Raw genomic sequence first — 27,294 nt, 5'->3', positions numbered from 1 at the left:
CAAAAGTTCAGAAGCGTTCTGTCTTCCTGTGTTGGCTTTAACTTAGAGCTCCGAGAGCAGTTGAAACATGAGACACACGTTTACGTAGTTGATTGGCCCAGTAAGACAACAGTGCCACCCGCCCCCTCTTCTCTCACTGTAAAACTTTTGAGGAAACCTGTTGCACTAAATATATCTGAGTACAGTTACATAAAGTGAATTTGTAGTAATTATTCAAACCGATAGTCACTGTGACCGTGTAGGGGGTCCAGATTTGAGTTATATCAGCTTGAAAATGTTAAATATAATTTCCTAGTGTGCCTTGCCTTTTCAAATGAATTGTAGAGTTACCACCCATGACTGTATTTGTTAGTGACAGAGATATGGTTGTTGAATTCATTCACTTTCAGTCTTGTGGTCTTCAACAACTGAGTTCCTAGGCAAATGTTATGATGATAATTAAACTTATGACAATACATTACATATCTTATAAGACCTTATTTTATATACCCTTATACAGTGGCCTGAAGCTCATGGTTTACAGGCCACATCAGTCCTTCAAGTAGGGTTGCAGAGTGCAACCTGATAATGACTGCCAGGGTTAGGAACAATGGGAGGAGACCGCCTAAGCCATTTAAACCGGAACAACCATTTCAAAAATTCAAACTAAATTATTGGATTAGTTTATAAAAATGTATGTTATTTATCTTTGTGTAGTATAAGATTAATCAGTCAATCACTCAATGTACATTAAAAAACACAGATTCCAAAATATCGACCAACAGCAGAGCATGCTGGGAAAGGTTGGTGTGACTTCTCATTTTCAGTCAGTATCACATAAACATTGATTTTGAGTTCAACTTACTAGAAGTATGAGTTAAAAATGCCTGAAAAAGTCATATCTTATTTACAGACATGCATACAGTACATGATGATAACATAATGCATGTGTTGATCTTCTATGACCTATGTCCCCACTCTTTTCTTCACATACTCCAGTAGACTGTCCTGCATGGTCTCACTGTGGAGGATCTGCTGAGGAACAGCCTGTACCATCCAACCCTGTAGAGACAACACACAGCACACACCTGTTTCAATGACTGAAAACAAGGTAAATACTCCACCTTTCCATATGTGTAAATGTTGTGATGTGTTTTACCAGTACTGTGTGACAGATGCTGCCGTAGGTCTTGTCCCCGGCTTGGAGGTACTCCAGGGATGTCCTGACAAAGTCTTCCGCTGTCAGGGTCACCATGTTGGACTTCTGGTAGCCCGTCATTGGGGTGGACACCCCAAATGGAGCCACTGCCTGGACACAAAGACACAGGAGAGAAACAGAGTAAAGTAGACATATAGAGCAGACAGTGTTGAGGCCAGTTCCATTTCAATTCAGTCAAGTGGGGAAGTGAATTTACCTTCAAATTCAAGAATAGTAAAATGCCATTTATTTCCCTTACGATTTTTCAATTCTTGACTTAGCTCACCTCCTGAATTCACATTCACGTTGCTGTACAAACCAATGAATACAATTTGTATTTATTTATTCTACCCTTATTTTACCAGGTAAGTTGACTGAGAGAACATTCTGATTTACAGCAATGACCTGGGGAATAGTTACAGGTGAGACAGGGGGATGAATAAGCCAACATACACAGTCAATACATGTACAAACGATTTGAGGGCCCTCCCCCTTTTATATGAATGTAAAATAGATCCATGCACCCTGATGCGTCACTGCACCTGTATCATGACTCTTTTTGCTTTATATTCAGCCTGCAGACCTTGAGAGAACCTCTCCACAAACACCTGTACAAAGACAGCAAGGCAGAAACATTGAGATCACTTTTATTATTTGTTATAGAAACGACTAATTCCAGAAGCATTGCGTACAACCGACTGATCATCCTGTGCTTAGAAAGAGATAGCAGGTCTGTACTAGCCTTTGATGCACAGTACATGGTGTACATGGGGGAGGGAACACTGGCCACACCAGAGGAGATGTTCACGATCACTCCCTTCCCTCTGCAGAGGAATTAGACAGTCAGGATTACTCAGGTTCTCCTCTCCTGACATTCATCAACATATGTTCATCCAGTAATTAACAGGATTTTAGATTAGACTAATTATAGTTTCAGTATAAATAAACTGGACTTTTGATTTAATTGACAATGTGAAGTCTCAAATATTGGCTTGAGGAAAACCTCTCCAAAAACACCTCTTCTCCATCCCTGGCAGGACTATTTGGCACATCTGTGGAACAAAGACAAGTCGGTTAAAAACAAAGACACTTAATTAAAGGGATACTTCGGGATTTTGGCAATGAGTCAGAAGCAGGGCCGGCGCCCTGGACAGGCATGTGATTTCCACAGAGGGGAACGCTTTCTTTCTCACGGGACCTCCTATTTGGATCTAGACTGTCCTTTTTGATTTGTTTCTTATAATATCAAGTGTTCAATAAATTGTATTCGTGGAGTGCCTTTGTTACAACTATTAACTGTAAGCGTTGGTGTTGGAACCCGGTATCAGCTTCTTTTTACAACGACAAAGTGCAAATAAATACCCCAACCACCAAGTGCAAGGTCAGCAAGATGCGTGGTCAAACGACGAAAACATCAGTAGCCTAAACATCATTACAAGTGCCAAGTGTGCTTGATAATAGTGAAATTCATCACATAAGCAATAATGACAATATGAATATGGGTTGATATGCAAGCAGTCAAAAAGGCAGTTGGGCAGTTGGCCGTTGGCAGTTCAGTTGATGATTTTATTATTTTGCTTGAGATGTCGGGCCTGCTCCCTCAGTGATTTTGTGCTGATAAAAGCCCGTAAAATTGTCACCTGCTTGTTCTATTGGGAGAAACTCCACAAATACAGGTGTGCCAAGCTTGTAACGTCATACCCAAGGCTGTAATCGCTGACAAAGGTGCTTCAACAAAGTACTGAGTGAAGGGTCTGAAAACTTATGTAAATATATTTCAGGTTTTGTTTTTAATACATTTGCAAAGATTTATGGTCCAGTTTTTGCATTGTCATTATGGGGTATTATGTGTAGATTGATAAAGGGGAAAAAGCTATTTAAATCCATGTTAGAATACAGCTGTAACAAAATGTGAAAAAAGTCAAGGGGTCTGAATACTTTCCGAATGTACTGTATCTGATGCGGACTGGCAAAAAAGAGAATGTCATGCCATACTCTTTTAGTTCTGACAGCATCACATTTCCTGGGCTACACATACTGAGACGCGCTGTTTCGCTTGCTTGGATGGGTCTTTCTGTTGGCGGGTGTCTCGGTCAAATAAGTTAGCAATATTTAAATATTTTATTTGGACGAAGCATGAGGTATGTTAGGGCGGGCCAGGCCCCCTAAGGTCCGCCCATAACGCCGGTCTTATGAACTTGTGGATACCATTTTTATGTCTCTGTGTTTAGTATGAAGGAAGTAGTTTAGCCGAGATATTGCTAACTAGCGTTAGCACAATGACTGGAAGTCTATGGTATCTACTAGCATGCTAGCAGTTACCATAGACTTCCAGTCATTGGACTAGCGTGGGATGCAGGCTTGCTTTTGAAGCTAAGCAGGGTTGGTCCTGGTCAGTCCATGGATGGGAGACCAGGTGGTGTTGGAGGGCCAGTAGGAGGCAACCTTTCCTCTGGTTTCAAAAAAAATCCCTGTGTAGTGTGCTATCTTTCGGATGGGATGTTAAAAAGGGTGTCCTGACTCTCTGTGGTCACAAAAAGATCCCATGGCACTTATTGTTAGAGTAGTGGTGTTAATCCTAGTGTCCTGGCTAAATTTCCAATCTGGCTCTCATACCATCATGGTCACATAATCCTCCCCACTTTACAAATGGCTCATTCATCCTCTCCCCTGTAATTATTCCCCAGGTTGTTGCTGTAAATGAGAATGTGTTAGTTAGTAATTGTGCTAGCACTAGTCAGCAACTTCCTTCAAAAGACATATCCATGAGTTCATCTGGGGAAGTAGATAATGGGCCTCATTGCCAAAATCCCAAAGTATCCCTTTAAGCATACACACTCCACTGATGGGCTTCAATATCTACCCACCTTGACCAAGGCTTTCACATTGCAGTTGATCACTTTTGTAATTCTCTGGAAGAACAAAAACAACAAAAACAAATGTGAAGTGTGTTCCTCCTTCCTTGTCATCCTTGTCAATTAAATTAAAATATAGGGCAAAACACACATCACAACGAGAGATAACACAGAACTACATAAAGAGACAACTAAGACAACAGCAGAGCAAGGCAGCAACACATGGCAACATAGCATGGTAGCAACACAACATGGTAGCAGCACAAAACACGGTACAAACATTATTGGGCACAGACAACAGCACAAAGGGCAAGAAGGTAGAGACAACAATAGATTACGCAAAGCAGCCACAACTGTCAGTACGAGTGTCCATGATTGAGTCTATGAAGAGATTGAGATAAAACTGTCCAGCTTGAGTGTTTGTTGCAGCTCATTCCAGTCGCTAGCTACAGCAAACAGAAAAGACGAGCAACCCAGGGGTGTGTGTGCTTTGGGGACCTTTAACAGAATGTGACTGGCAGAACGGGTGTTGTATGTGGAGGATGAGGGCTGCAGTAGATATCTCAGATAGAGGGGAGTGAGGCCTAAGAGGGTTTTATAAATAAGCATCAACCAGTGGGTCGTGCGAAGGGTATACGGAGATGACCAGTTTACAGAGGAGTATAGAGTGCAGTGATGTGTCCTATAAGGAGCATTGGTGGCAAATCTCATGGCCGAATGATAAAGAACATCTAGCTGCTCAAGTGCACCCTTACCTGCCGATTTATAAATTACGTCTCCGTAATCTAGCATGGTCATCTGAATCAGGGTTAGTTTGGCAACTGGTGTGAAAGAGGAGCGATTACAATAGAGGAAACCAAGTCTAGATTTAACTTCAGTCTGCAGCTTTGATATGTGCTGACAATGTACCGTCTAGCCATACTCCCAATAACTTGTATGAGTTAACTACCTCAAGCTCTAAGCCCTGAGAGGTAGCAATCACACCTGTAATCATGACCTTTGCTTTGGAGTTGTTCAGAACAAGGTTAAGGGTAGAGAAAGCTTGTTGGACACTAAGAAAGCTTTGTTGTAGAGCATGTAACACAACATCCGGGGAGGGGCCAGCTGAGTATAAGACTGTAGCTAAATGGATGAGAGAGCTTCCTACTGCCTGAGCTATGTTGTTGATGTAAATTGAGAAGAGCGTGGGGCCTAGGATCGAGCCTTGAGGTACTCTCTTGGTGACAGGCAGTGGCTGAGACAGAAGATTTTCTGACTTTATACACTGCACTCTTTGAGAAAGGTAGTTAGCAAACCAGGTCAAGCCCAGAAGAATGGAATGATCTACCATATCAAAAGCTTTGGCCGCACAACATTGCTTAGAATCAAGGGCAATGGTGACATCATTGAGGACCTTGAAGGTTGCAGTGACACATCCATAACCTGGGCGGAAACCAGATTTCATACCAGAGAGAATAAGAAAGCCAGTCAGTTGATTATTGACAAGTTTTTCCAACACTTTTGATAAACAGGGCAAAATAGAAATAGGCCTATAACAGTTAGGATCAGCTTGATCACCCCCGTAAATAACGCACAAACCGTGGCTGCCTTCCAAGCAATGGGAACCTCCCCAGAGAGGAGAGACAGGCTTGGCGGTGATAGAAAGCGTTTTAACCATCTGACCCAGATGTTTTTTGGGGGTCAAGTTTAGGAGCTCCTTTAGCACCTCGGACTTACTGACCACCTACAGGGAGCAACTTTGTAGCGGGGCACAGGAAAAAGAGGGAGGAGCGTCGGAGCTAGTCGCATTAGAAGGGGTGGGAGATGAGGAAACGTTGGACGGGCAAGGAGGCATGGCTGAGTCAATTAGGAATCCTAACTTAATGAAGTGGTGATTAATGAGCTCAGCCATGTGCTTCTTGTCAGCAACAACCACATCATCAACATTATGGGACATGGGCAGCAGTAAGGAGGAGGGTTTATTCTCCAGGTCTTTAACCATTTCCAGAACTTCTTGGGGTTAGACCCACAGAGAGAGCACTGGTCCTTAAAGTAACTAACTTTGGCCTTCCTGACAGCCTGAGTTCACTTATTTCTCATTTGCCTGAACGAGACCCAGTCAGCCTGAATATGTGTGTCCCGAGCCTTTCGCCAAATGCAAGTGCAATTCTTGAGGTGGATCAACATCAACGTAATAACTGGCATATTATGACATCACACCAGTGGAGCCTGGTGGGAGGAGCTATAGGAGGACGGGCTCATTGTAGAGCCTGGACTGAAATCAATGGAATGGAGTCAAATGTGGTTTCAATGTTTGATCTGTTGAATACAGTTCCATTTATTCCATTCCAGCAGTGGAAGCTGCTGAAAGGAGGACAGCTCATAATAATGTCTGGAATGGTATCAAACACGTGATCTCCATGTCATTGATACCATTCCATTGACTCCATTCCAGACATTATTATGAGCCATCCTCTCCTCAGCAGCCTCCACTCTGTCACGCAGCGCGTTGGATAAAGGTGAGGTGGGGCGAGAGGAAAGGGGAGTGTGAGGAACAGGTAAGAGGACAGGTGAGGTACGAGGACGAGATCTTAATTTGATCACTCTTTTGTTGAAAAGAACATTTGTGCATAGCAGGAATTGCAAACTTGTAGTGTTTTCAAGGTTTAAAAGGCTTCTAAAGTTTGTAATTTCCAATTGAACATTTCAGACTTGATTTGCCCTAACGTCAAATGCATCAGCCCCTACAAAAATGTATATTAATTATAATACACAAAATAATTCACATTTCCTGTTGCTAAAGGATTCTTTTCCTGCTGTATCAAACTGGCTCAAATTAAGATCCTACATCTGTAGGTGAACCAATATTGTATGTCTCCTCTCACCTGTTCCAGGTCCTTAGTCTGCAGGAACTTGCAGGGAATATGGCTAGGCAGAATCCCCACGTTGTTCACTGCATGAATTGGATAAGACCAGGTTAATGCCACTCGGCAGCTGTCATTGGGATAGGTTATTGGGATAGGATAGGTTACTATTTTTAGAGATCAGTAAATATAACGAGGAGTAATAATGAAGGACAGCGCGCACCTAATACACTGATATTTAAGCCTTTCAGGTTCTCCTCAATGTGTTCATACATGTCATCCTCAGTGAAATCAGCTACGATCACTTTCACTTTCTGACCCGTGGTTTCTCCTGTGAAAGAGAAAGGTCACAAAATGAAGTTCCAGAGATACATTGACCTAACATCTAAACCAGGGGTGTCGAACTCATTATGCACCGGGGGGCGCATATGGTCTTCATCGAGGTCCGGAGGGCTGCACCGAATATGTGTTATATTTCCTCGCTGTCAAAGTGTGTAAAAATAGTCCTATATCCATCGTTTTTGGAAATTCGACCCTGACGGTGTAGCTTCAATTTCCGTGATTATTAGAGAGCTGGAAACAGTCAAGAAACTCTATAAATGCAGGTCCATTATAATTTAAAAAACAATATATATATGTTTTTACACAAACCATCCTCGGGATGGATTGAACCACTGCGAGCAGTATGTCTGACACTCCTGATCTTAACCCTCAAAGACAATGTTGCTCATCCCAGAAGAAGAAGGATGTTAATTCCTCCCACCTATCTCCAGTGCCACCCGGTCCAGTTTGTCCTTGGTTCTGCTCAGGATCACCACGTTCAGCCCACGTCCTGCCAGCTGCACAGGTAGGACAGAACTACATGGAGTTAGTGATGGACAGGTGGGACAGAACCACATGGAGTTAGTGAAAGACAGGTGGGACAGAACCACATGGAGTTAGTGAAAGACAGGTGGGACAGAACCACTGGAGTTAGTGATGGACAGGTGGGACAGAACCACTGGAGTTAGTGATGGACAGGTGGGACAGAACCACATGGAGTTAGTGAAAGACAGGTGGGACAGAACCACATGGAGTTAGTGAAAGACAGGTGGGACAGAACCACATGGAGTTAGTGAAAGACAGGTGGGACAGAACCACTGGAGTTAGTGATGGACAGGTGGGACAGAACCACATGGAGTTAGTGAAAGACAGGTGGGACAGAACCACTGGAGTTAGTGATGGACAGGTGGGACAGAACCACTGGAGTTAGTGAAAGACAGGTGGGACTGAACCACTGGAGTTAGTGATGGACAGGTGGGACTGAACCACTGGAGTTAGTGATGGACAGGTGGGACAGAACCACATGGAGTTAGTGAAAGACAGGTGGGACAGAACCACTGGAGTTAGTGATGGACAGGTGGGACAGAACCACTGGAGGTAGTGATGGACAGGTGGGACAGAACCACTGAAGTTAGTGATGGACAGGTGGGACAGAACCACTGGAGTTAGTGATGGACAGGTGGGACAGAACCACTGGAGTTAGTGAAAGACAGGTGGGACTGAACCACTGGAGTTAGTGATGGACAGGTGGGACTGAACCACTGGAGTTAGTGATGGACAGGTGGGACAGAACCACTGGAGTTAGTGATGGACAGGTGGGACTGAACCACTGGAGTTAGTGATGGACAGGTGGGACAGAACCACTGGAGTTAGTGATGGACAGGTGGGACAGAACCACTGGAGTTAGTGATGGACAGGTGGGACAGAACCACTGGAGTTAGTGATGGACAGGTGGGACAGAACCACTGGAGTTAGTGATGGACAGGTGGGACAGAACCACTGGAGTTGGTGTTGCACAGGGGGATAAAACCACATGGAGTTGGTGTTGCACAGGGGGATAAAACCACATGGAGTTGGTGTTGCACAGGGGGATAAAACCACATGGAGTTGGTGTTGCACAGGGGGATAAAACCACATGGAGTTGGTGTTGCACGGGGGGATTGAACCAAATGGAGTTAGTGTTGCACGGGGGGATAGAACAAAATGGAGTTAGTGTTGCACAGGTGGATAGAACCACATGGAATTGGTGTTGCACAGGGGGATAAAACCACATGGAGTTGGTGTTGCACGGGGGGATTGAACCAAATGGAGTTAGTGTTGCACGGGGGGATAGAACAAAATGGAGTTAGTGTTGCACAGGTGGATAGAACCACATGGAATTGGTGTTGCACAGGGGGATAGAACCACGGAGTTAGTGTTGCATGGGGGGGGGGGGGAGGGGGGGGATAGAACCACATGGAGTTACTGTTGCACAGGTGGATAGAACCACATGGAATTGGTGTTGCACAGGTGGATAGAACCACATGGAATTGGTGTTACACAGGGGGATAGAACCACATGGAGTTAGTGTTGCATGGGGGGATAGAACCACATGGAATTGGTGTTGCACAGGGGGATAGAACCACATGGAGTTAGTGTTGCATGGGGGGATAGAACCACATGGAGTTAGTGTTGCATGGGGGGGATAGATCCACATGGTTAGTGTTGCATGGGGGGGATAGAACCACATGGTTAGTGTTGCATGGGGGGGATAGAACCACATGGAGTTGGTGTTGCACGGGGGGATAGAACCACATGGAGTTAGTGTTGCATAGGGGGGATAGAACCACATGGAGTTGGTGTTGCAAGGGGGGATAGAACCACATGGAGTTAGTGTTGCATAGGGGGGATAGAACCACATGGAGTTGGTGTTGCACGGGGGGATAGAACCACATGGAGTTGGTGTTGCACGGGGGGATAGAACCACATGGAGTTAGTGTTGCACGGGGGGACAGAACCACATGGAGTTGGTGTTGCATGGGGGGATAGAACTATATGCAGTTAGGGATGGACAGGTGGTATGTCATGAACAGCCACAGTCACATTCAGAGACAGCAATGGTAACTTACCTCAAAGGCGTAAGCCTTCCCTATCCCGTCTGACCCACCAGTGACCACTGCAACAGAGCAAGATGGGATAGGATGTCACTGCAAAATATCTTTACACATTGCTACTGATAGAAGTATCCAGGCAGTACTATTTCCCACCACTAGAGGCTTCATGCACCACAGCATGGGTGGACTGCTCCACTTGGAAGTTTTGTTCCCATCGGGCCTGAAAGTTAGAGCCAAGTCTGATCCAAGCCCGGTAAACTGAAACCCGAGCCCAGGCCCGGTCCAATATCAGAGAAATTAAATGAGCTTTAACCCGAAAAGGAGCCATATTTCTAGAAAACAGTATATTGATTGATATTGATGGTGCTGAGAACAATGCAGAAGAGGTGGGTGACAGAGACTGGAAAACTCACCTAAATTGTGATCAACTGAATGATGAAACTATTGGAATAAAGTAGGCTAATGCAATTGAAGGCATGTATCAAATTGCTGTTTTATACTGAAACTCCCAAAGTCATATCCAAATGTTAACTATAATTTAAAGCAATAGTCATGTCACCTAGATGATCATTTCTTTCTGCTTTGAGACGAGCGTGGAGGAGTCGTCTTGATAAATCAATTAATAGGCAGGTTTCCATTGACCCAGTTGTATTCGACAAAAGCAATGTCGCAAAAAAAATAATTGCATGTGTAATGGAAACGACAGATATAGAAATAGAAGTCTTCTATATATGAGGTCAACACACCACATCATCACTGACTCCAAGTGTACTTCAATATGTTTTTTTTTTTTTTCATTGAACCTTTATTTAACTAGGCAAGTCAGTTAAGAACAAATTCTTATTTACAATGATGGCCTAGGAACAGTGGGTTAACTACCTTGTTCGGGGGGGCAGAATGACAGATTTAACCTTGGCAGTTCGGGGATTCGATCTAGCAACCTTTCGGTTACTGGCCCAATGCCCTAACCACCAGGCTACCTGCTGCCCAATTACTAGGGGGTAACTAGTCCCCTGAGGTTAACTAGCCCCCCCCCCCCCCCAACACGAGATGTCACCAAACACTTTCCCTGGCTGCCACTGCTCTGTAAGTGAAAAAGTTGTAGATATATTCCAATGAAGTTAGATGTACAAGTAGGAAAGCCTTAAGATAAATAATCCACTTGTTTAGAGAGAAACATTGAGATAATTTTTCAGTAAAGTTAGTAATATGTTGGATGAGTGTGTTGGTGGCAACTCGCCTCCACCTTGTCGGGGGTAACTGGCCTCTAGGGACTAGTTACCCCTATATGGTTATTATGTGTTTCTACCTGTCATTTAGACAATGACTATCCCAGTTAGTGGTAGTTTATGCTAATTTTCTAGTTAGTAACCTTACTGGCAATAAATGCTAGCCAGCTAGCTAGTTAGCATTAGCTGCTAGCAGAGCTAGCTAGCAACCTTACTACCCGATCGTCTGAGGTAAAATACATTCAAAAAAGATAATAATTAATTGCAGTTGTAAATGTTTCCACCAGTGACTGATAGCTTTACAGTTAATGTTACTTTATAGTCTTTTAGTTGCTTTACACAGCATTTTATGTCATATAACGTTCGTTAGATAGCTAGCTACGTATAACCTTACTACCAGATCATCCGAGGTAAAATACATTCAATAAGATATCGTAATTGTAAATGTTTCCACTAGTGACAGAAAGCTTTACAGTTAATGTTACTCTAAAGCCGTTTAGTTATTTTACACAGCATTTTATGTCATATAGCTAGATAGCTAGCTACGTTTTTAAGAGACAGCTTCAAAATCTCTCCCTCTGTAGGTCAATAATAATACTTTAAGTCATGTGGTTTGAAAGAAACTGGTTAGTCTTAAGGTACACAGTCCTGTGTGGGGTAGTTAGGGTTAAGGGCCATCTGTTAGATTAGGGGTTAGGTGTAAGGATTAGGGGCCATTTGTTAGATTAAGGGTCAGTTCCTTACAGTTACTAATATAATTCAATGTTTTTATTTTCAGAAGAAAACAGACTGAAGCAATGAGTCAACACAGCATGCACTGAAGGCAATGGAAAATGGGCATATCTTAAAGGGAGCTGCCAGGGTTCCCAACATTCCATCAAGAACACTACGGCAACGAGGAAAAGGAGGTGAAAAATCCAGGCTTCAGCCAAATGGGTGGGTGCCAGTCTTCTCTTCCACATATGAAAGTGACCTCAACCACATTCAACAATTGGAAAGAACCCTATTTGGCTTAACATCATGGGACGTGAGAAGACTCGCCTTCGTTCTGGCAGAGGGGATGGGAATCAAGCAAAGGTTCAAGAAAGGACAGGGGCACGGAGGGGTGGATTGGTTCAGTGGTTTAAGTGCAACCCTCAACTTTCAGTTAGAGTACCGGAAGCAACCAGTCTTACAAGGGCTGTGGGCTTTAATAAGCCTAAGGTTGACCAGTTTTTACGGCCAACAAAGATGTTTCAAACAGCTTCAGGCAATGTTCCCTCCAATTCGGTGTAACTTCCAGCAGGTGTTTACTGTGAACACCGAGGCTGTACCTGTTTTAAGTTACAGTTTCAGACAGTGTAGGATACTGTGGCTATTTGATCATAATATAGACGTTCCAGAGTGGCCTACCACCAAAAACAATGGAGAAAATGTATCCCATAACATTTTAACATGGAAATAGCTGTTCTATCATTCAGTCTACAGTAGCAGCCAATGTGTGGCGTTCAATGTAGGCCTACATAATAATACATTATTATTCCCATACCATTATTAGAGAATCAGACAAATTATGCTACTCTCTGCCTATTGGCTACTTACCTTATTCAAGCCTGTCTCAAAATACAACCAATACCTCTAGTACTACCGCCACCACCACTAGCACTACTGCCACCACCTCTACCGCCACCACTACTAGCACTACCGCCATCACCTCTACTGTTGTGCTGATTAAAGAAGAAATAAAACTGGCCTTCTTTAGACTAGTTGCATCAGCATTTGGGGGTTCAATTACAGGCTCGAAATGGCCAGAAACAAAGAACTTTCTTCTGAAACTCGTCAGTCTATTCTTGTTCTGAGAAATGAAGGCTATGACATGTGAGAAATTGCCAAGAAACTGAAGATCTCGTACAACGTTGTGTAATACTCCCTTCACAGAACAGCGCAAACTGGCTTTAACCAGAGTCGAAAGAGGAGGGGTTGGCCCTAGTGCACAACTGAGAAAGAGGACAAGTACATTAGTGTCTAGTTTAAGAAACAGGCGCCTCACAAGTCCTCAACTGGCAGCTTCATTAATTAGTACCCGCAAAACACCAGTCTCAACTTTTTCCACATTTTGTTAAGTTACAGCCTTATTCTGAAATGTATTAAAAAACTTATTTAAAAAAAAAAATCAGTCTACACACAATACCCCATTATAATTAGCCCTTGATCAAGGCAGTTAACCCACTGTTCCTATGCCGTCATTGAAAATAAGAATTTGTTCTTAATTGACTTGCCTAGTTAAATGAAGGTAAAATACATTTTAAAATGACAAAGCGGAAACAGGTTTTTAGAAATGTTTGCAAATGTATTACAAATAAAAACAGAAATAACTTATTTACATAAGTATTCAGACCCTTTGCTAGGAGACTTGAAATTGAGTTCAGGTGCGTCCTGTTTCCAATGATCATCCTTGAGATGTTTCTACAACTTGATTGGAGTCCACCTGTGGTAAACTCAATTGATTGGATATGATTTGGAAAGGCACACACCTGTCTATATAAGGTCCCACAGTTGAAAGTGCATGTCAGAGCAATGAGGTCGAAGGAATTGTCTGTAGAGTACCGAGACAGGATTGTGTCGAGGCACAGATCTGGGGAAGGGTACCAAAACATTTCTGCAGCATTGAATATCATGAACACAGTGGCCTCCATCATTCTTAAATGGAAGAAGTTTAGAAGCAACAAAACTCTTCCTAGAGCTGGCTGCCTGGCCCAACTGAGCAATTGGGGGAGAAAGGCCTTGGTCAGGGAGGTGACCAAGAACCTGATAGTCACTCTGACAGAGCTCTAGAGTTCTTCTGTGGAGATGGGAGAACCTTCCAGAAGGACAACCGTCTCTGCACACTCCACCAATCAGGTGTTTATGGTAGAGACGGAAGCCACTCCTTAGTAAAAGGCATCCACTTGGAGTCAGACTGGGGCGAAAGTTCACCTTCCAAAAGGACAGCGACCCTATGCACACAACCAAGACATAGCAGGAGTGGCTTCAGGACAAGACTCTGTGTCACGCACTGATCTGTTTTCACTTGTCCTTGTGATTGGCTCCACCCCATCCAGGTGTTGCTGATTTTCCCCAGTGTATTTATCCCTGTGTTTCCTGTCTCTCTGTGCCAGTTAGTCTTGTATGTTCCAAGTCAACCAGTGTTTTTCCCGTTCTCCAGCTTTTTGCATTTCTCCTTTTTCTAGTCCTCACGGTTTTGACCCTTGCCTGTTCTGGACTCTGTACCTGCCTGCCTTACCATTCTGCCTGCCCTGACCTCAAGCCTGTCTGCCACTCTGTACCTCCTGGACTCTGATCTGGTTTTGCCTGTCTATGACCATTCTCTTGCCTACTACTTTTGGATTAATAAACATTGTAAGACTCCAACCATCTGCCTCCTGTGTCAGCATCTGGGTCTCGCCTTGTGTCATGATACTCTGAATGTCCTTGAGTGACCCAGCCAGATCCCGGACTTGAACCCGATCAAATATCTCTGGAGACCTTACATTAGCTGTGCAGCGACACTCCCCATCCAACCTGACAAGAGCTTTAGAGGATCTGCAGAGAAGAAACGGGGGAAACTCCCCAAATACAGGCGTGCCAAGCTTGTAGCGTCATAACCAAGAAGACCCGAGGTTGTAATCGCTTCCAAAGGTGCTTCAACTAAGTACTGAGCAAAGGGTCTGAATACTTATGTAAATGTCATTTTCAGTTTAAATGTTTTAATAACATTTCTAAAAACCTGTTTTTGCTTTGTCATTATGTGGTAGTGTGCAGATTGATTATTTTTGTAATTCTGTATCCATTTTAGAATAAAGGCTGTAATGTAACAAAATGTGGAAACAGTCAAGGGGTCTGAATACTTTCCGAATGCACTGTAACCATACAAAACGTAACATATCATACTAATTTGAGCGTACCGGATTTACATTTACTATATATAATTTACTTTAAATTGATTCTGCCGCGAGAAAACAGAATCAATATAACATATGTTCTGGTACTGTCAATCGGTGGCTCGCTTTTGGAGTCAGGTCCAGGCATGGTTGTTATGTCATAATATCAGGGTTCAGATCAACCTGCAGCCTGTATCGTTACGGGATCTGAAAAACCACGATCCGTCAATGGGTAATATTATTATACTCTTGGGTAAAGTATTTCTTTTTAGAGCAATATTAGTAGAAATGCTACAAATAGGGAGGTTCAGGACCCTCATAAGACATTATAGTGAAATGGAGGGCTGTAATTGCAAATGGAAATAGCAAAATGACATTATAATGGGAAAGATGGGTGAATCTGTGAACATTAGAGGGTTGGAGTTAAGATCATAATGGTGGATTGGCCACTGTGGGTGAAAATCCAGCACTTGAAGAAAGAAGAAATTAGGAACATATGTATAATTATTTAACTACAGGTACCGTAGATGTGAGAGAAAATTGTCCATTAGTTTATCCAATCAGGGTAGGTATGGTAGGGGGGAAAAAAACGATTAAATTGATAGAATCCCCCCCCCCCCCCCCCCCCCACCTCTCTAAAGTTGTCAGTGATGAAATTCAAACACTCAACATTTTCGTTGCTAGACATTCAAGTTATACGCCTGACCCTTCTTTAGTTTTTTCCTTAAATAACCTTCTGTTTTAAGTAACCATACCAAGCTTAACATATCATACTAATTTGAGTGCACTGAATTTATTTTTACTGTTACGTCTAGTAAATGAGACCAGGCCGGTGCCTGGTAAATGCATGGCCTGGTGCCATTCCATTGGTCACTCCACCCACTCGGGGCACTGGGCCATGCCAAATGAACTGTCCCAGTTCATCATGATGTCAATTGGCTTGTTCTCACTGGCTGATGAATGATGGGTCCTATTTAAACCCTGTCATTTCCTTGTTTGAGAGACAGGACCGGGAACGGGTTCGTATGCTGACAGGTTTTTCAGGCATGATTGAGCCTGGGTTTTCTTTTGAACCCATTTTTTTTATTCAGTTTATGTTCCTTGTTGCTCAGTCCAGTTTCTTTTCTTTTGTAAGTAATTGTACAATTCGCCGGCTGTTTTAGCCTCACCCTGGTAAGAACAAACAATTCTGCATCGTTGCCTCCTCACTGTTAAAATCCAACTACCACAGGAGGTTGGTTGCACCTAAATTGGGTAGAATGGGCTTGTGGTAATGACTGAATGGTATGAAATGGTTTCAAGGTGTTTGATGCCATTCCATTTGCTCAGTTCCAGCCATTATTATGAGCCGTTCTCCCCTCAGCAGCACCCACTGCCAACCGCATGGTAAACTTCACACACACAGACACACACTGTAGCTGTAGCTGTGGATAGTGAACAAAGAAGTTCAGAATAACAACCTTCGAGATGGAACCGAATGGAACACGAAAGCCCTGGAATGTTCTTCTCTGAGGGGAAGGGAGGGGTGTTGAAGGGAGCATTGGTTAGTGACCCTATTATAACAAAGGCAGCAGCATCTGAAAGCTGTGGTGTTTGGCTGGAGCTGAGTGGTCTCAGGGCTATCCAAGCTAGCCGGTGTCTCTTTCTCTCTCAATAGCAAGATGTGGTTATCTAGCCTCTGACTGTACAGTGTTAGGAATGTCTATTCTTCTCTTAACACTAGTCTTCTCCTGCATCGCTTCAGGGCAGAGAGCTGAAGTAAGAACAGATGCAAAGCACACCAGAAACCTCCCACAGTCAAATTAGAAATCACACGGTATGGGACACTACACAACGAAATACACACACACACACACCCACACATTGAAGGCTACACACACTCCAACCTAACACTGAAAAAGGCTTGATTGTGAAAAGAAAGAGAAACACACTCATGTTCCTTTGATTTCCAATGAGCTGGAAAGACTCCTCCAAGTTAAGGGGAAAGAAAGGAATAATTCACCCGGAACATACTGTTCTAAAGGCTTTTTTTCCCATGTACTTGATTGGAATGGAATGAAAGTGGAGCTTGGGAAAAAGGAGGCCGTCAGGCTGGGTATTGTTGGTCCTTCACGGTGAAAGAGAACACCACAGCATTAGCTAGCACTGTGGGAGGCGGAACAGCTCAGCTCAGAGGAGAAGACGGCCCAGTAACACCAGGAGACTGCTGCCTCAGGAACACAGGAAGTTGATGTGTGTTTGTTTAACCTTCAGTCTGTGTTTGTGTGTATGTTTGTGTAGCCTTCAGTGTGTGTTTGTGTCCGTGTCTGTGTTTTGTTTGCGTTGCCCAGAAGATGATCTGATAGGAAAGTGACTCCGAAATTTTCAGCAAAGACTTGTATAACTAAACCAAGATAGACCACAGCCTGTTGTATCCAATGGGAACAAATGAGTCATAGTGGGCAGAACAAGGAAGAAGGTGGGCAGATCCAAGCACGAGCTAGCGAGATCCTATTGGCACATTCTAGCATATGTCTGCAAATTTCCGTTTGGGAACGCCTACTCTGAAGTGCGCCATGTGCAATAACTCAATTCGCCTGTGCATTTCGCCTGTGCAACACTATTTTTAAAAACTTTCACAAAGGGCAAAGTCTACAAAACTTAGTCCACTCTGTTCATAACATTTTAGTTATGGGAACAGAAAACTTTATTGAGATTAAATGTTTAATTGATGAGAATATGTGCAAAATGTCTGCCAAAATCCATCTCGTTCCATCTTCTCCCAATGCCGGCCAGTGGGCTTCCTATCAATACCCTATATTTGTTAGTGAGTGGAAATGCTAAGCGGATGCTTCACATTTATCTGTGCTTTCAGCCTCCCATAGAGGGCTGGCCATCATTGATGACCTCGGTTTAAATGTCATGCTGGTGTGTCAACATGCCTGGTATGGCAACTGTTCTCTCTGCTACAGTACGACAAGTGGTACCGGAGCGCCAAGTCTAGGTCCAAGAGGCTTCTAAACAGCTTCTACCCCCAAGCCATAAGACTCCTGAACATCTAGTCAAATGGCTACCCAGACTATTTGCATTGCCCCCCCCCCCCCCCCCCTTTTAATAACTCTACCTACATGTACATACCACCTCAACTCACCGGTGCCCCTGCACATTGACTCTGTATCGGTGCCCCCCCTGTATATAGTCTCGCTATTGTTATTTTACTGCTGCTCTATAATTACTCTCTTATCCGTTTTTTTTTAAAAAACTGCATTGTTGGTTAGGGGCTCATAAGTAAGCATTTCACTGTAAGGTCTACCTACACTTGTTGTATTCGGCACGTGACTTATAAAATGTGATTTTATTTGATACAGCAGACTTCACACGTAGGCTACACGGGCAGGGGTATTAAAACCTTATGAGGTCCAGAGTACTGCTGGTTTTCTGTTCTACCTATAATTAATTGCACACACCTGGTGTTCCAGGTCTAAATTAGGGAGTGAACGTTATTTATATTAAGGGTTACATTGAAAAAAATCAGACCTCTCTGAAATGATAATGGGTGGCCCTCCCTTCAGCAAAATATATAGGATATAAACGCTCCCTGAATGCTTGGAGGGAAAAATTAATTGACCCTCCCCTATACCCAAAATAATAATTAAAACATAATGGATAGCAGAGAACATGCCTACCATTTACCCTCACTTCTTGGACAGACCAGAGCCTTAGATATGCAGTTTTAGAAACTGTTCTTCGTCCTGTAAGCCTTACATGGCAACGCAGGAATTTTTAGAGCACAGGGCTACGAGTCATTAGGTTGCTGGGTTCACAGACCACCATGGACAAGAGTAGGGGTGAAAATATCTCCTTTATAGTTAAAGCATTGCATGAATCTATCATCGTGTTTGCAGGTCCGAGATAAAATAGCTTTTTATAAACATTTCATGCAATTCTCCATAATTTCACATATTAGCAGAATTGTTTTTAATACCACACAAATTACAGAAATAACAGGCTAAGAATGGACAGAGAGATTGGCCTGTGTGTTCATCTTATCATATTTCTCTAATGCCAAATCAGTGTGTCTTGTTTGCAATGAAACTGTCCCTGTTGGCAAATACTTCAATCTGAGACATATTTAGGAATCGGAGCATGGTACTTTAAAAATGTAGGGCCACCTTTCCACCCCAGACAGAGTAGACCTACTTACTCAGGGAAATGTAAGCTTTAACTGCTGGCTACTCTTCTCTGTTGCTTAACCTAACGAGAAAATGTTTCCCCAAAAACTGTCTGGGTTTAAACATCTTCCATTGTACAGAAAATGAATAGCTTAAATCGATTGATAGGTGACAGAATTATTTTACTTCCAAGCTGAGTATGCTTTTAGTCTCCCGGCTATAGAAGGTTGTAGCTCAGCCTCTGAATGTCAAAGAACAAAACAATGATATCCCCATATGCATCGGTCACGTCTTTCCCAGGTATTTTACAGCTTGGTTCTAGCATAAAGCATTGCGGACCAGAGCAATGTCATAGATCACTTTATATAATCAGATCTGTTTTATTTTCTTCAAAATCTTAAGCTAACAAGGGGTAGGCCTGTGCTTTGTGTCCTTTTCTTTAATAAAATGGTAGGCCTATGGCATACCCTCTCATGCCCCCTCAAGATTTGTCATGGGTCCCCAAAAACTCAAAAAGTCTAGGACCAAAGGGCTCCCAAGCCATAAGACTGCTGAACAAGGAATCAAATTGCCACCTGGACTATTTACATTGACCCCCACCCCCTTGTTTAAACACCGCTGCTACTCACTGTTTATTATGTGTACATAGTCACTTTACAAATTACCTCAACTAACCTATACCCCTGCACATTGACTCTGTACCGGTACCCCCTATATTTAGCCTAGTTATCGTTGTGTCATTTTGTTGTTACTTTTTTTTTTTTTCACTTTAGTTTATTTAGTAAACATTTTCTTAAATCTATTTCTTGAACTGCATTGTTGGTTAAGGTCTTGTAAGTAAGCATTTCAAGGCCTTTCACCTGTTGTATTCGGCGCATGTGACAAATAACATTTGATTTGAATTTGAGTCTTGGTTTTAACTTAACAGCCCTAATTTCCTCTGTCAAACACATAGGCCTACCTCTTGTTTTTTTAAATAGGAAGAAATAGGCTCCAACATAAAGGCCTGTTGTTGTTAGTAAAGTCTAATTAAAATGAAGATGGTTTAAATTAATTATGCATACTTGAATTTGCCTACTTTCAGCACCATGAGCTGTCCATTTCCGATTGATTGTGCCGCGGCTGCTGCTTCAAGTTTCAGCAACACAATGTAAGTTACTTGAATCTGGTTTATTATGAGGTCAATAACTCTGATAAATACATCATGGGCAAGAAACATTGTTTTTAATAAAAATAAATTATAGTAGTAGCAAGCTATCACAGTTGACCTCCGGTCCTCCTCCTCATCTTCGCGGACTAGCCTATATAGGCTAGTCCGCACGCAAGACAATTTGGACTACAGTAGGCCTAATCCCAAATTATTTCCAGAAGAAACCGTTGCCTTTCCTCCAGAACGGCCAACGTAGGCCTACACAGCACAGACATTAGTTAGCCAGCACACAAAAAAGTTTGGGATCAGCAAGAGCAGAGCAGGCCGGGGCTCAGGGTTGGAATATCCAGCCTAGTTTTATTTACACTATCCCAGCAGCTATATTAGAAATATAACTGCTCTGTGCTTCTCCATGCATGCCCTACATAGCCTATAGGGTATGGGTCATTTGATTGAGACCACCCTAAATAGCCTATAGGCACAATTGATATTGCCCACCCAGTGGAGAATCAGAGATGAGGGGCGGCATCGGGCACACTTGATACAGTGCCTTGCGAAAGTATTCAGCCCCCTTGAACTTTGCGACTTTTTGCCACATTTCAGGCTTCAAACATAAAGATATAAAACTGTATTTTTTTTGTGAAGAATCAACAACAAGTGGGACACAATCGGGAAGTGGAACGACATTTATTGGATATTTCAAACTTTTTTAACAAATCAAAAACTGAAAAATTGGGCGTGCAAAATTATTCAGCCCCTTTACTTTCAGTGCAGCAAACTCTCTCCAGAAGTTCAGTGAGGATCTCTGAATGATCCAATGTTGACCTAAATGACTAATGATGAGAAATACAGTCCACCTGTGTGTAATCAAGTCTCCGTATAAATGCACCTGCACTGTGATAGTCTCAGAGGTCCGTTAAAAGCGCAGAGAGCATCATGAAGAACAAGGAACACACCAGGCAGGTCCGAGATACTGTTGTGAAGAAGTTTAAAGCCGGATTTGGATACAAAAAGATTTCCCAAGCTTTAAACATCCCAAGGAGCACTGTGCAAGCGATAATATTGAAATGGAAGGAGTATCAGACCACTGCAAATCTACCAAGACCTGGCCGTCCCTCTAAACTTTCAGCTCATACAAGGAGAAGACTGATCAGAGATGCAGCCAAGAGGCCCATGATCACTCTGGATGAACTGCAGAGATCTACAGCTGAGGTGGGAGACTCTGTCCATAGGACAACAATCAGTCGTATATTGCACAAATCTGGCCTTTATGGAAGAGTGGCAAGAAGAAAGCCATTTCTTAAAGATATCCATAAAAAGTGTAATTTAAAGTTTGCCACTAGCCACCTGGGAGACACACCAAACATGTGGAAGAAGGTGCTCTGGTCAGATGAAACCAAAATTGAACTTTTTGGCAACAATGCAAAACGTTATGTTTGGCGTAAAAGCAACACAGCATCCCCACTGTCAAACATGGTGGTGGCAGCATCATGGTTTGGGCCTGCTTTTCTTCAGCAGGGACAGGGAAGATGGTTCAAATTGATGGGAAGATGGATGGAGCCAAATACAGGACCATTCTGGAAGAAAACCTGATGGAGTCTGCAAAAGACCTGAGACTGGGTCAGAGATTTGACTTCCAACAAGACAATGATCCAAAACATAAAGCAAAATCTACAATGGAATGGTTCAAAAATAAACATATCCAGGTGTTAGAATGGCCAAGTCAAAGTCCAGACCTGAATCCAATCGAGAATCTGTGGAAAGAACTGAAAACTGCTGTTCACAAATGCTCTCCATCCAACCTCACTGAGCTCGAGCTGTTTTGCAAGGAGGAATGGGAAAAAATGTCAGTCTCTCGATGTGCAAAACTGATAGAGACATACCCCAAGCGACTTACAGCTGGAATCGCAGCAAAAGGTGGCGCTACAAAGTATTAACTTAAGGGGGCTGAATAATTTTGCACGCCCAATTTTTCAGTTTTTGATTTGTTAAGAAAGTTTGAAATATCCAATAAATGTCGTTCCACTTCATGATTGTGTCCCACTTGTTGTTGATTCTTCACAAAAAAATACAGTTTTATATCTTTATGTTTGAAGCCTGAAATGTGGCAAAAGGTCGCAAAGTTCAAGGGGGCCGAATACTTTCGCAAGGCACTGTATGTAGCCTACTAACCCGCCCCCAATTTCCTCTAGGTAAACATTCTGTAAATTTCGATCCATCCCTTGTAGGGGAAGAATGACAAAAAGCAGTCGAACTGGTTTCGAGGTCCAGATTTGAATTGGAGGGATATAGGGTATACAGTATATAATTACATGTGATAGGAAAGGACAATACTAATACACCATGGTTATTCAACCGGGGGTCCTGCAGGGGGTCTGCGAAAATATACACTGAGTGTACAAAACATTAGGAACATGCTCTTTCCAAGACATAGACTGACCAGGTGAATCCAAGTGAAAGCTATGATCCCTTATTGATATCACCTGTTAAATCCACTTCAGTCAGTGTAGATGAAGGAGAGAAGACAGGTTAACTTCTTTGGGATAGGGGGCAGCATTTTCACTTTTGGATGAATAGTGTGCCCAGAGTTAACTGCCTCCTACTCAGTCCCAGATGCTAATATATGCATAGTATTATTAGTATTGGATAGAAAACACTCTGAAGCTTCAAGAAATGTTTGAATGATGCCTGTGAGTATAACAGAACTCATACGGCAGGCAAAAACCTGAGAAAAAATCCTAACAGGAAGTGGGAAATCTGAGGTTTGTAGTTTTTGAACTCAGCCCCTATCGAATTCACAGTGGGATATGGGTTATTTTGCACTTCCTAAGGCTTCCACTAGATGTCAACCGTCTTTAGAACGTTGTTTTAGGCTTCTACTGTGAAGTGGGAGCGAATGAGAGCTGTTTGACTAAGGGATCTGGCAGCAGCCTCATTCTCAGTCACGCGCGTTCACATGAGAGGTATCTCTCGTTCCATTGCTTTTCTACAGACAATGGAATTCTCCGGTTGGAACATTATTGAACATTTATAATAAAAACATCCTAAAGATTGATTCTATACTTAGTTTGACAGTTTCTTCGAACTGTAATATAACTTTTTGAACTTTTCGTCCGACTGGACCTGAACGCGTGTTTGGATTTGTTTACCTAACGCCCTAACAAAAGAAGCTATTTGGACATAAATTATGGACATTATCAAACAAATCAAACTTTTATTGTGGAACTGTGATTCCTGGGAGTGCATTCTGATGAAGATCATCAAAGGTAAGTGAATATTTATAATGCTATTTATGACTAATGTTGACTGCGCAACATGGCGGATATTTCTTTTGGCTGTTTTGGGCTCTGAGCGCCGTACTCAGATTATGCTTTTTCCGTAAAGTTGTTTTGAAATCTGACACAGCAGTTGCATTAAGGAGAAGTTTATCTATATTTCCATGTATAACAAATGTATTTTCATCAACATTTATAATGAGTATTTCTGTAAATTCATGCGGCCCTCTGCAAAAATAATGCATGTTTTGGAACTACTGAACATAACACGCAAATGTAAAATAAGATTTTTGGATATAAATATAAACTTTACCGAACAAAACATACATGTATTGTGTAACATGAAGTCCTATGAGTGTCATCTGATGAAGATCAAAGGTTAGTGAATCATTTTCTCTCTATTTGTGCTTTTTGTGACTCCTCTCTTTGGCTGGAAAAATGGCTGGGTTTTTCTGTGAGTTGGTGGTGACCTAACATAATCGTTTGTGGAGCTTTCGCTGTAAAGCATTTTTGAAATCAGACACTGTGGCTGGATTAACGAGATTTTTATCGTTAAAATTGTGCCTAATACTTGTATGTTTGAGAAATTTGATTCATGAGATTTCTGTTGATTTGTATTTCCGCTAGCGGAATCCCAGTCCTAGACAGGTTAAATAAGGATTTTTAAGCCGAGAGACAATTAAGACATTGATTGTGTATGTACCATTCAGAGGGTGAATGGGCAAGACAAAAGATGTCACTGCCTTTGACTGGGATATGGCAGTAGGTGCCAGGCGCACTGGTTTGAGTGTGTCAAGAACGGCAACGCTGCTGGGTTTTCCACGTTCAACAGTTTCTTGTGCCAACTTGACTCAACTATGGGAAGCATTGGAGTCAACATGGGCCAGCATCCCTGTGGAATGCTTTCAACACTTTGTAGTCCTTGCCCCAAATTAATTGAGGCTGTTTTGAGGGCAAAAGGAGGTGCAACTCAATAGTAGGAAGGTGATCCTAATGTTTTAGGACAATATCAACTGTTCAGAGACTGGGTGAATCAGGCCTTCATGGTCGAATTGCTGCAAAGAAACCACTACTAAAAATAAGACTTGCTTGGTCCAAGAGACACGAGCAATGGACATTAGACTGGTGGAAATCTGTCATTTGTAAAAATATATTTGGATTTGTCTTACACTTTTTTTGGCTACTACATGATTCCATGTGTTATTTCATAGTTTGTCTTCACTATTATTCTACAATGTATAAAAGCCCTTGAATGAGTAGGTGCCCAGACTTTTGACTGGTACTGTATACATTAAAAAAAAGTATAATATAATGGCGAGATGCTTATTTGTCTCCGCCCTAACAATGAGAGTCGTTGTCCCAAAGGCGAAAAGGCAGACTACAAGATTAGGTCCAAAATAAACCCATAAAAACACATTGGGTTTATTTTGGACAGATTTTGGCGAGAGTGAAACCTCTCCCTTTGCCTCTTCCTCTCTGCCAACAGTAGAAAAGAGGGGAATATCTTATTTCTAATGATAACTTTGTTTCACCTCCTAATATTGAGCAAATTACACTCACTGGAGTATCTGACATAGGCTTTGAAAAAGTACCCGTGAGTACCAGTCATGGCAAATTACGCTGTCTGCTGGCACTCTTTCTTGACTTGGAATTACATTTTTGCCAACATATTGCTAACCTTTGTTAAACCAGCTAAACAGCTGCAATTAGCGAACATGTTTGGAGTAGGCCTGGCACAATTATTGTATAATAATCATCTTAATACATTAATTTTAGGAGAAGGGGGAGTCAACATTAAATTCAAGTAGATAAAGTTTAACCAATAGCAGTTTTTAATTTGTATATAACATTGGTAAAGTTGAAGGGGAAGCATCATTTCCAAAAGCTCTATAAACAGTCAAACCCGTTATTTTTTTTGAGACACTGGTGTCACCAAAGCTGTGTTGTATTCATTAGGTATCGCTTTCAAAGATGGACATTTTTTAAAATGTTTTAAATGGCGCTTGTAATGCATTTTCATGACAATTAAGAATGACCTAAAATTCCATAATCGTCACAGCCCTAGTTTAGAGTTAGCCTATTAGCTAGAAAGGTATGTAAGAGTTTACACTTCTTTCAATGTTAATGTGGGCAGGTCAAAATAATGAAAAACTATTGACAAATTTCATTTCAAAATATTGATTACTTATCATCATTCACCGGATAATATGATGGAAGTCCCTGGGTCGCCGGTTTGCCTGGGTAGGAAAAGGTTGAAGACCCCTGCCATACACCGTTTACACTTAGTTTAAAGTATCTTAACAGTGTGTAGACATCATGCTTGCTTTTCCTGGGCTCTATGTCAGTCAGTTCGATAATCTCCCCAGGTGACCCTGTCAGATGACACACTTTATCCCCGCCAGATAATATGTGTCAACATAACATCAACGTGATAATAAAATGGCATTGATAGCTGTGGTGTAAAAAAACAACCTTCATTTACCCACCTATATTCTATAAAGTCTCCTTACTGATCCACCTAGCTGTGAGTGACCTTATCGAGTGTTTCCCAGACATTTAAAGATCTGGAAAATGTTTTAATAATGGGCTTTTATCCCGTTCCAGATATAACTCTTTGTTCTTCAGTATAATTTGCACAGTGGGGTCACGAGTTGCCACATTTCATTACATCCAGTACAATACCTTAGAAGCAAGTTGAGACCACAAGGTGGAACAGGGACTGAAGTAGGACTTTGTCATGTAGTGCTCATACAAAGACTGAATTTACATCGTTCGTTTTTAAAACCTCATGAAACGTGTTTACAGATTCTTCTTCCTAATAAGTTACTTATAATCAGTAATGTAACTTCAGCGCATGTCAGTTATTTATTCTGGGTAAACACACACACACACACACACACAGACAGAGAGAGAGCTCACCTGCCCACTCTCCCATTGATGTAAAGAAGGAATCTGGCTGCGGGAAGCAAACTCTGGGATAAAGCATCTTAGCGAAGTGGACCATTTTCACTCCATAAAAGACTACGACTGCAGCACCAAGGCAGACAAAGAACAGCTCCATTAAATCCATGGCAGACCCACTGGCTCTTTAAGATTGTCTGGCTGCAACAACAAACTCGGCCTGTGTGTGAGAATGTGTACGTCTGCTCTGACCACAACACAATTCCTCAGCCCAGACATACACACTGGGGAGTGTCAGGGGGAACAGACAATCCATAGCCACTCCCCCCACACACACCTCTCCTGTAGGCTACACAAAGCAAACACACACACACATCAAATCAAGCTACACCTCCCCTTTCAGTTTAGTACCAAGCATGCAATTTGTCAGATGTCGTCTCTGCCTCTCTGTATCAAATTCCGATGACTGAGTTAGAGTAGAAAGGCTCTTGTGCATTTCCTACCAGCTGCCTTCTTGCTGAATCAAAACAACTTTCTGGAAAAAGCCCTAGTGCTACCCATATGGTATGGACTGTATGTAAGCTATTTTGACATGAGTTACATAGAAAAAAAACAGCCAAGATTGCCAGGAATCACAACTGGGAATAGGACGAGTCTACATTTTAATTTTGTATTTTTTATTTTTTTTATTTTTTTTAAATCGGCACCCAAAAATACCAATTTCCGATTGTTATGAAAACTTGAAATTGGCCCCAATTAATCGGCCATTCCGATTAATTGGTCGACCTCTATCTTGGATACTCAGTTTCACCAGCACATTGAAGAAGACACAGCTGTGCACAGGCACGGACTTTAACTGCTTTATTTGTACTGTTTGAAAATGCATATTGGCCTTCTTA

General features: G+C 42.3%; 1 protein-coding gene across 4 annotated transcripts; it reads right to left on the bottom strand.

Annotated features, from left to right (window-relative positions):
- Nucleotides 1-464: 464 nt before the first annotated feature.
- On the bottom strand, nt 465-26,697 carry hsd17b3 (hydroxysteroid (17-beta) dehydrogenase 3). Of its 4 annotated transcripts, none has more exons than XM_036980076.1 (11): nt 26,414-26,696; nt 9,806-9,852; nt 7,639-7,714; nt 7,099-7,206; nt 6,897-6,964; nt 4,045-4,089; nt 2,195-2,229; nt 1,920-2,001; nt 1,720-1,785; nt 1,139-1,288; nt 465-1,041 (listed from the first exon to the last, which is right to left on the bottom strand). In XM_036980076.1, the coding sequence occupies exons 1-11, from the start codon at nt 26,562-26,564 to the stop codon at nt 946-948; spliced, it is 924 nt and encodes a 307-aa protein (XP_036835971.1). In that variant the 5' UTR covers nt 26,565-26,696; the 3' UTR covers nt 465-945. The 4 variants fall into 4 exon arrangements, with proteins under 4 accessions (XP_036835971.1, XP_036835972.1, XP_036835973.1 ...); XM_036980077.1 differs by lacking the exon at nt 26,414-26,696 and adding an exon at nt 25,694-25,836; XM_036980078.1 differs by lacking the exons at nt 6,897-6,964; nt 7,099-7,206 and having other exon boundaries at nt 2,181-2,229; nt 26,414-26,697.
- Nucleotides 26,698-27,294: the final 597 nt, after the last annotated feature.

The sequence above is a fragment of the Oncorhynchus mykiss genome, chromosome 6 (genome assembly GCF_013265735.2).
Source record: "Oncorhynchus mykiss isolate Arlee chromosome 6, USDA_OmykA_1.1, whole genome shotgun sequence".
NCBI classification, from domain to species: Eukaryota; Metazoa; Chordata; class Actinopteri; order Salmoniformes; family Salmonidae; genus Oncorhynchus; species Oncorhynchus mykiss.
Note: the sequence above shows the minus strand (reverse complement) of the source record. Positions and strands in the feature narration are given on the sequence as shown.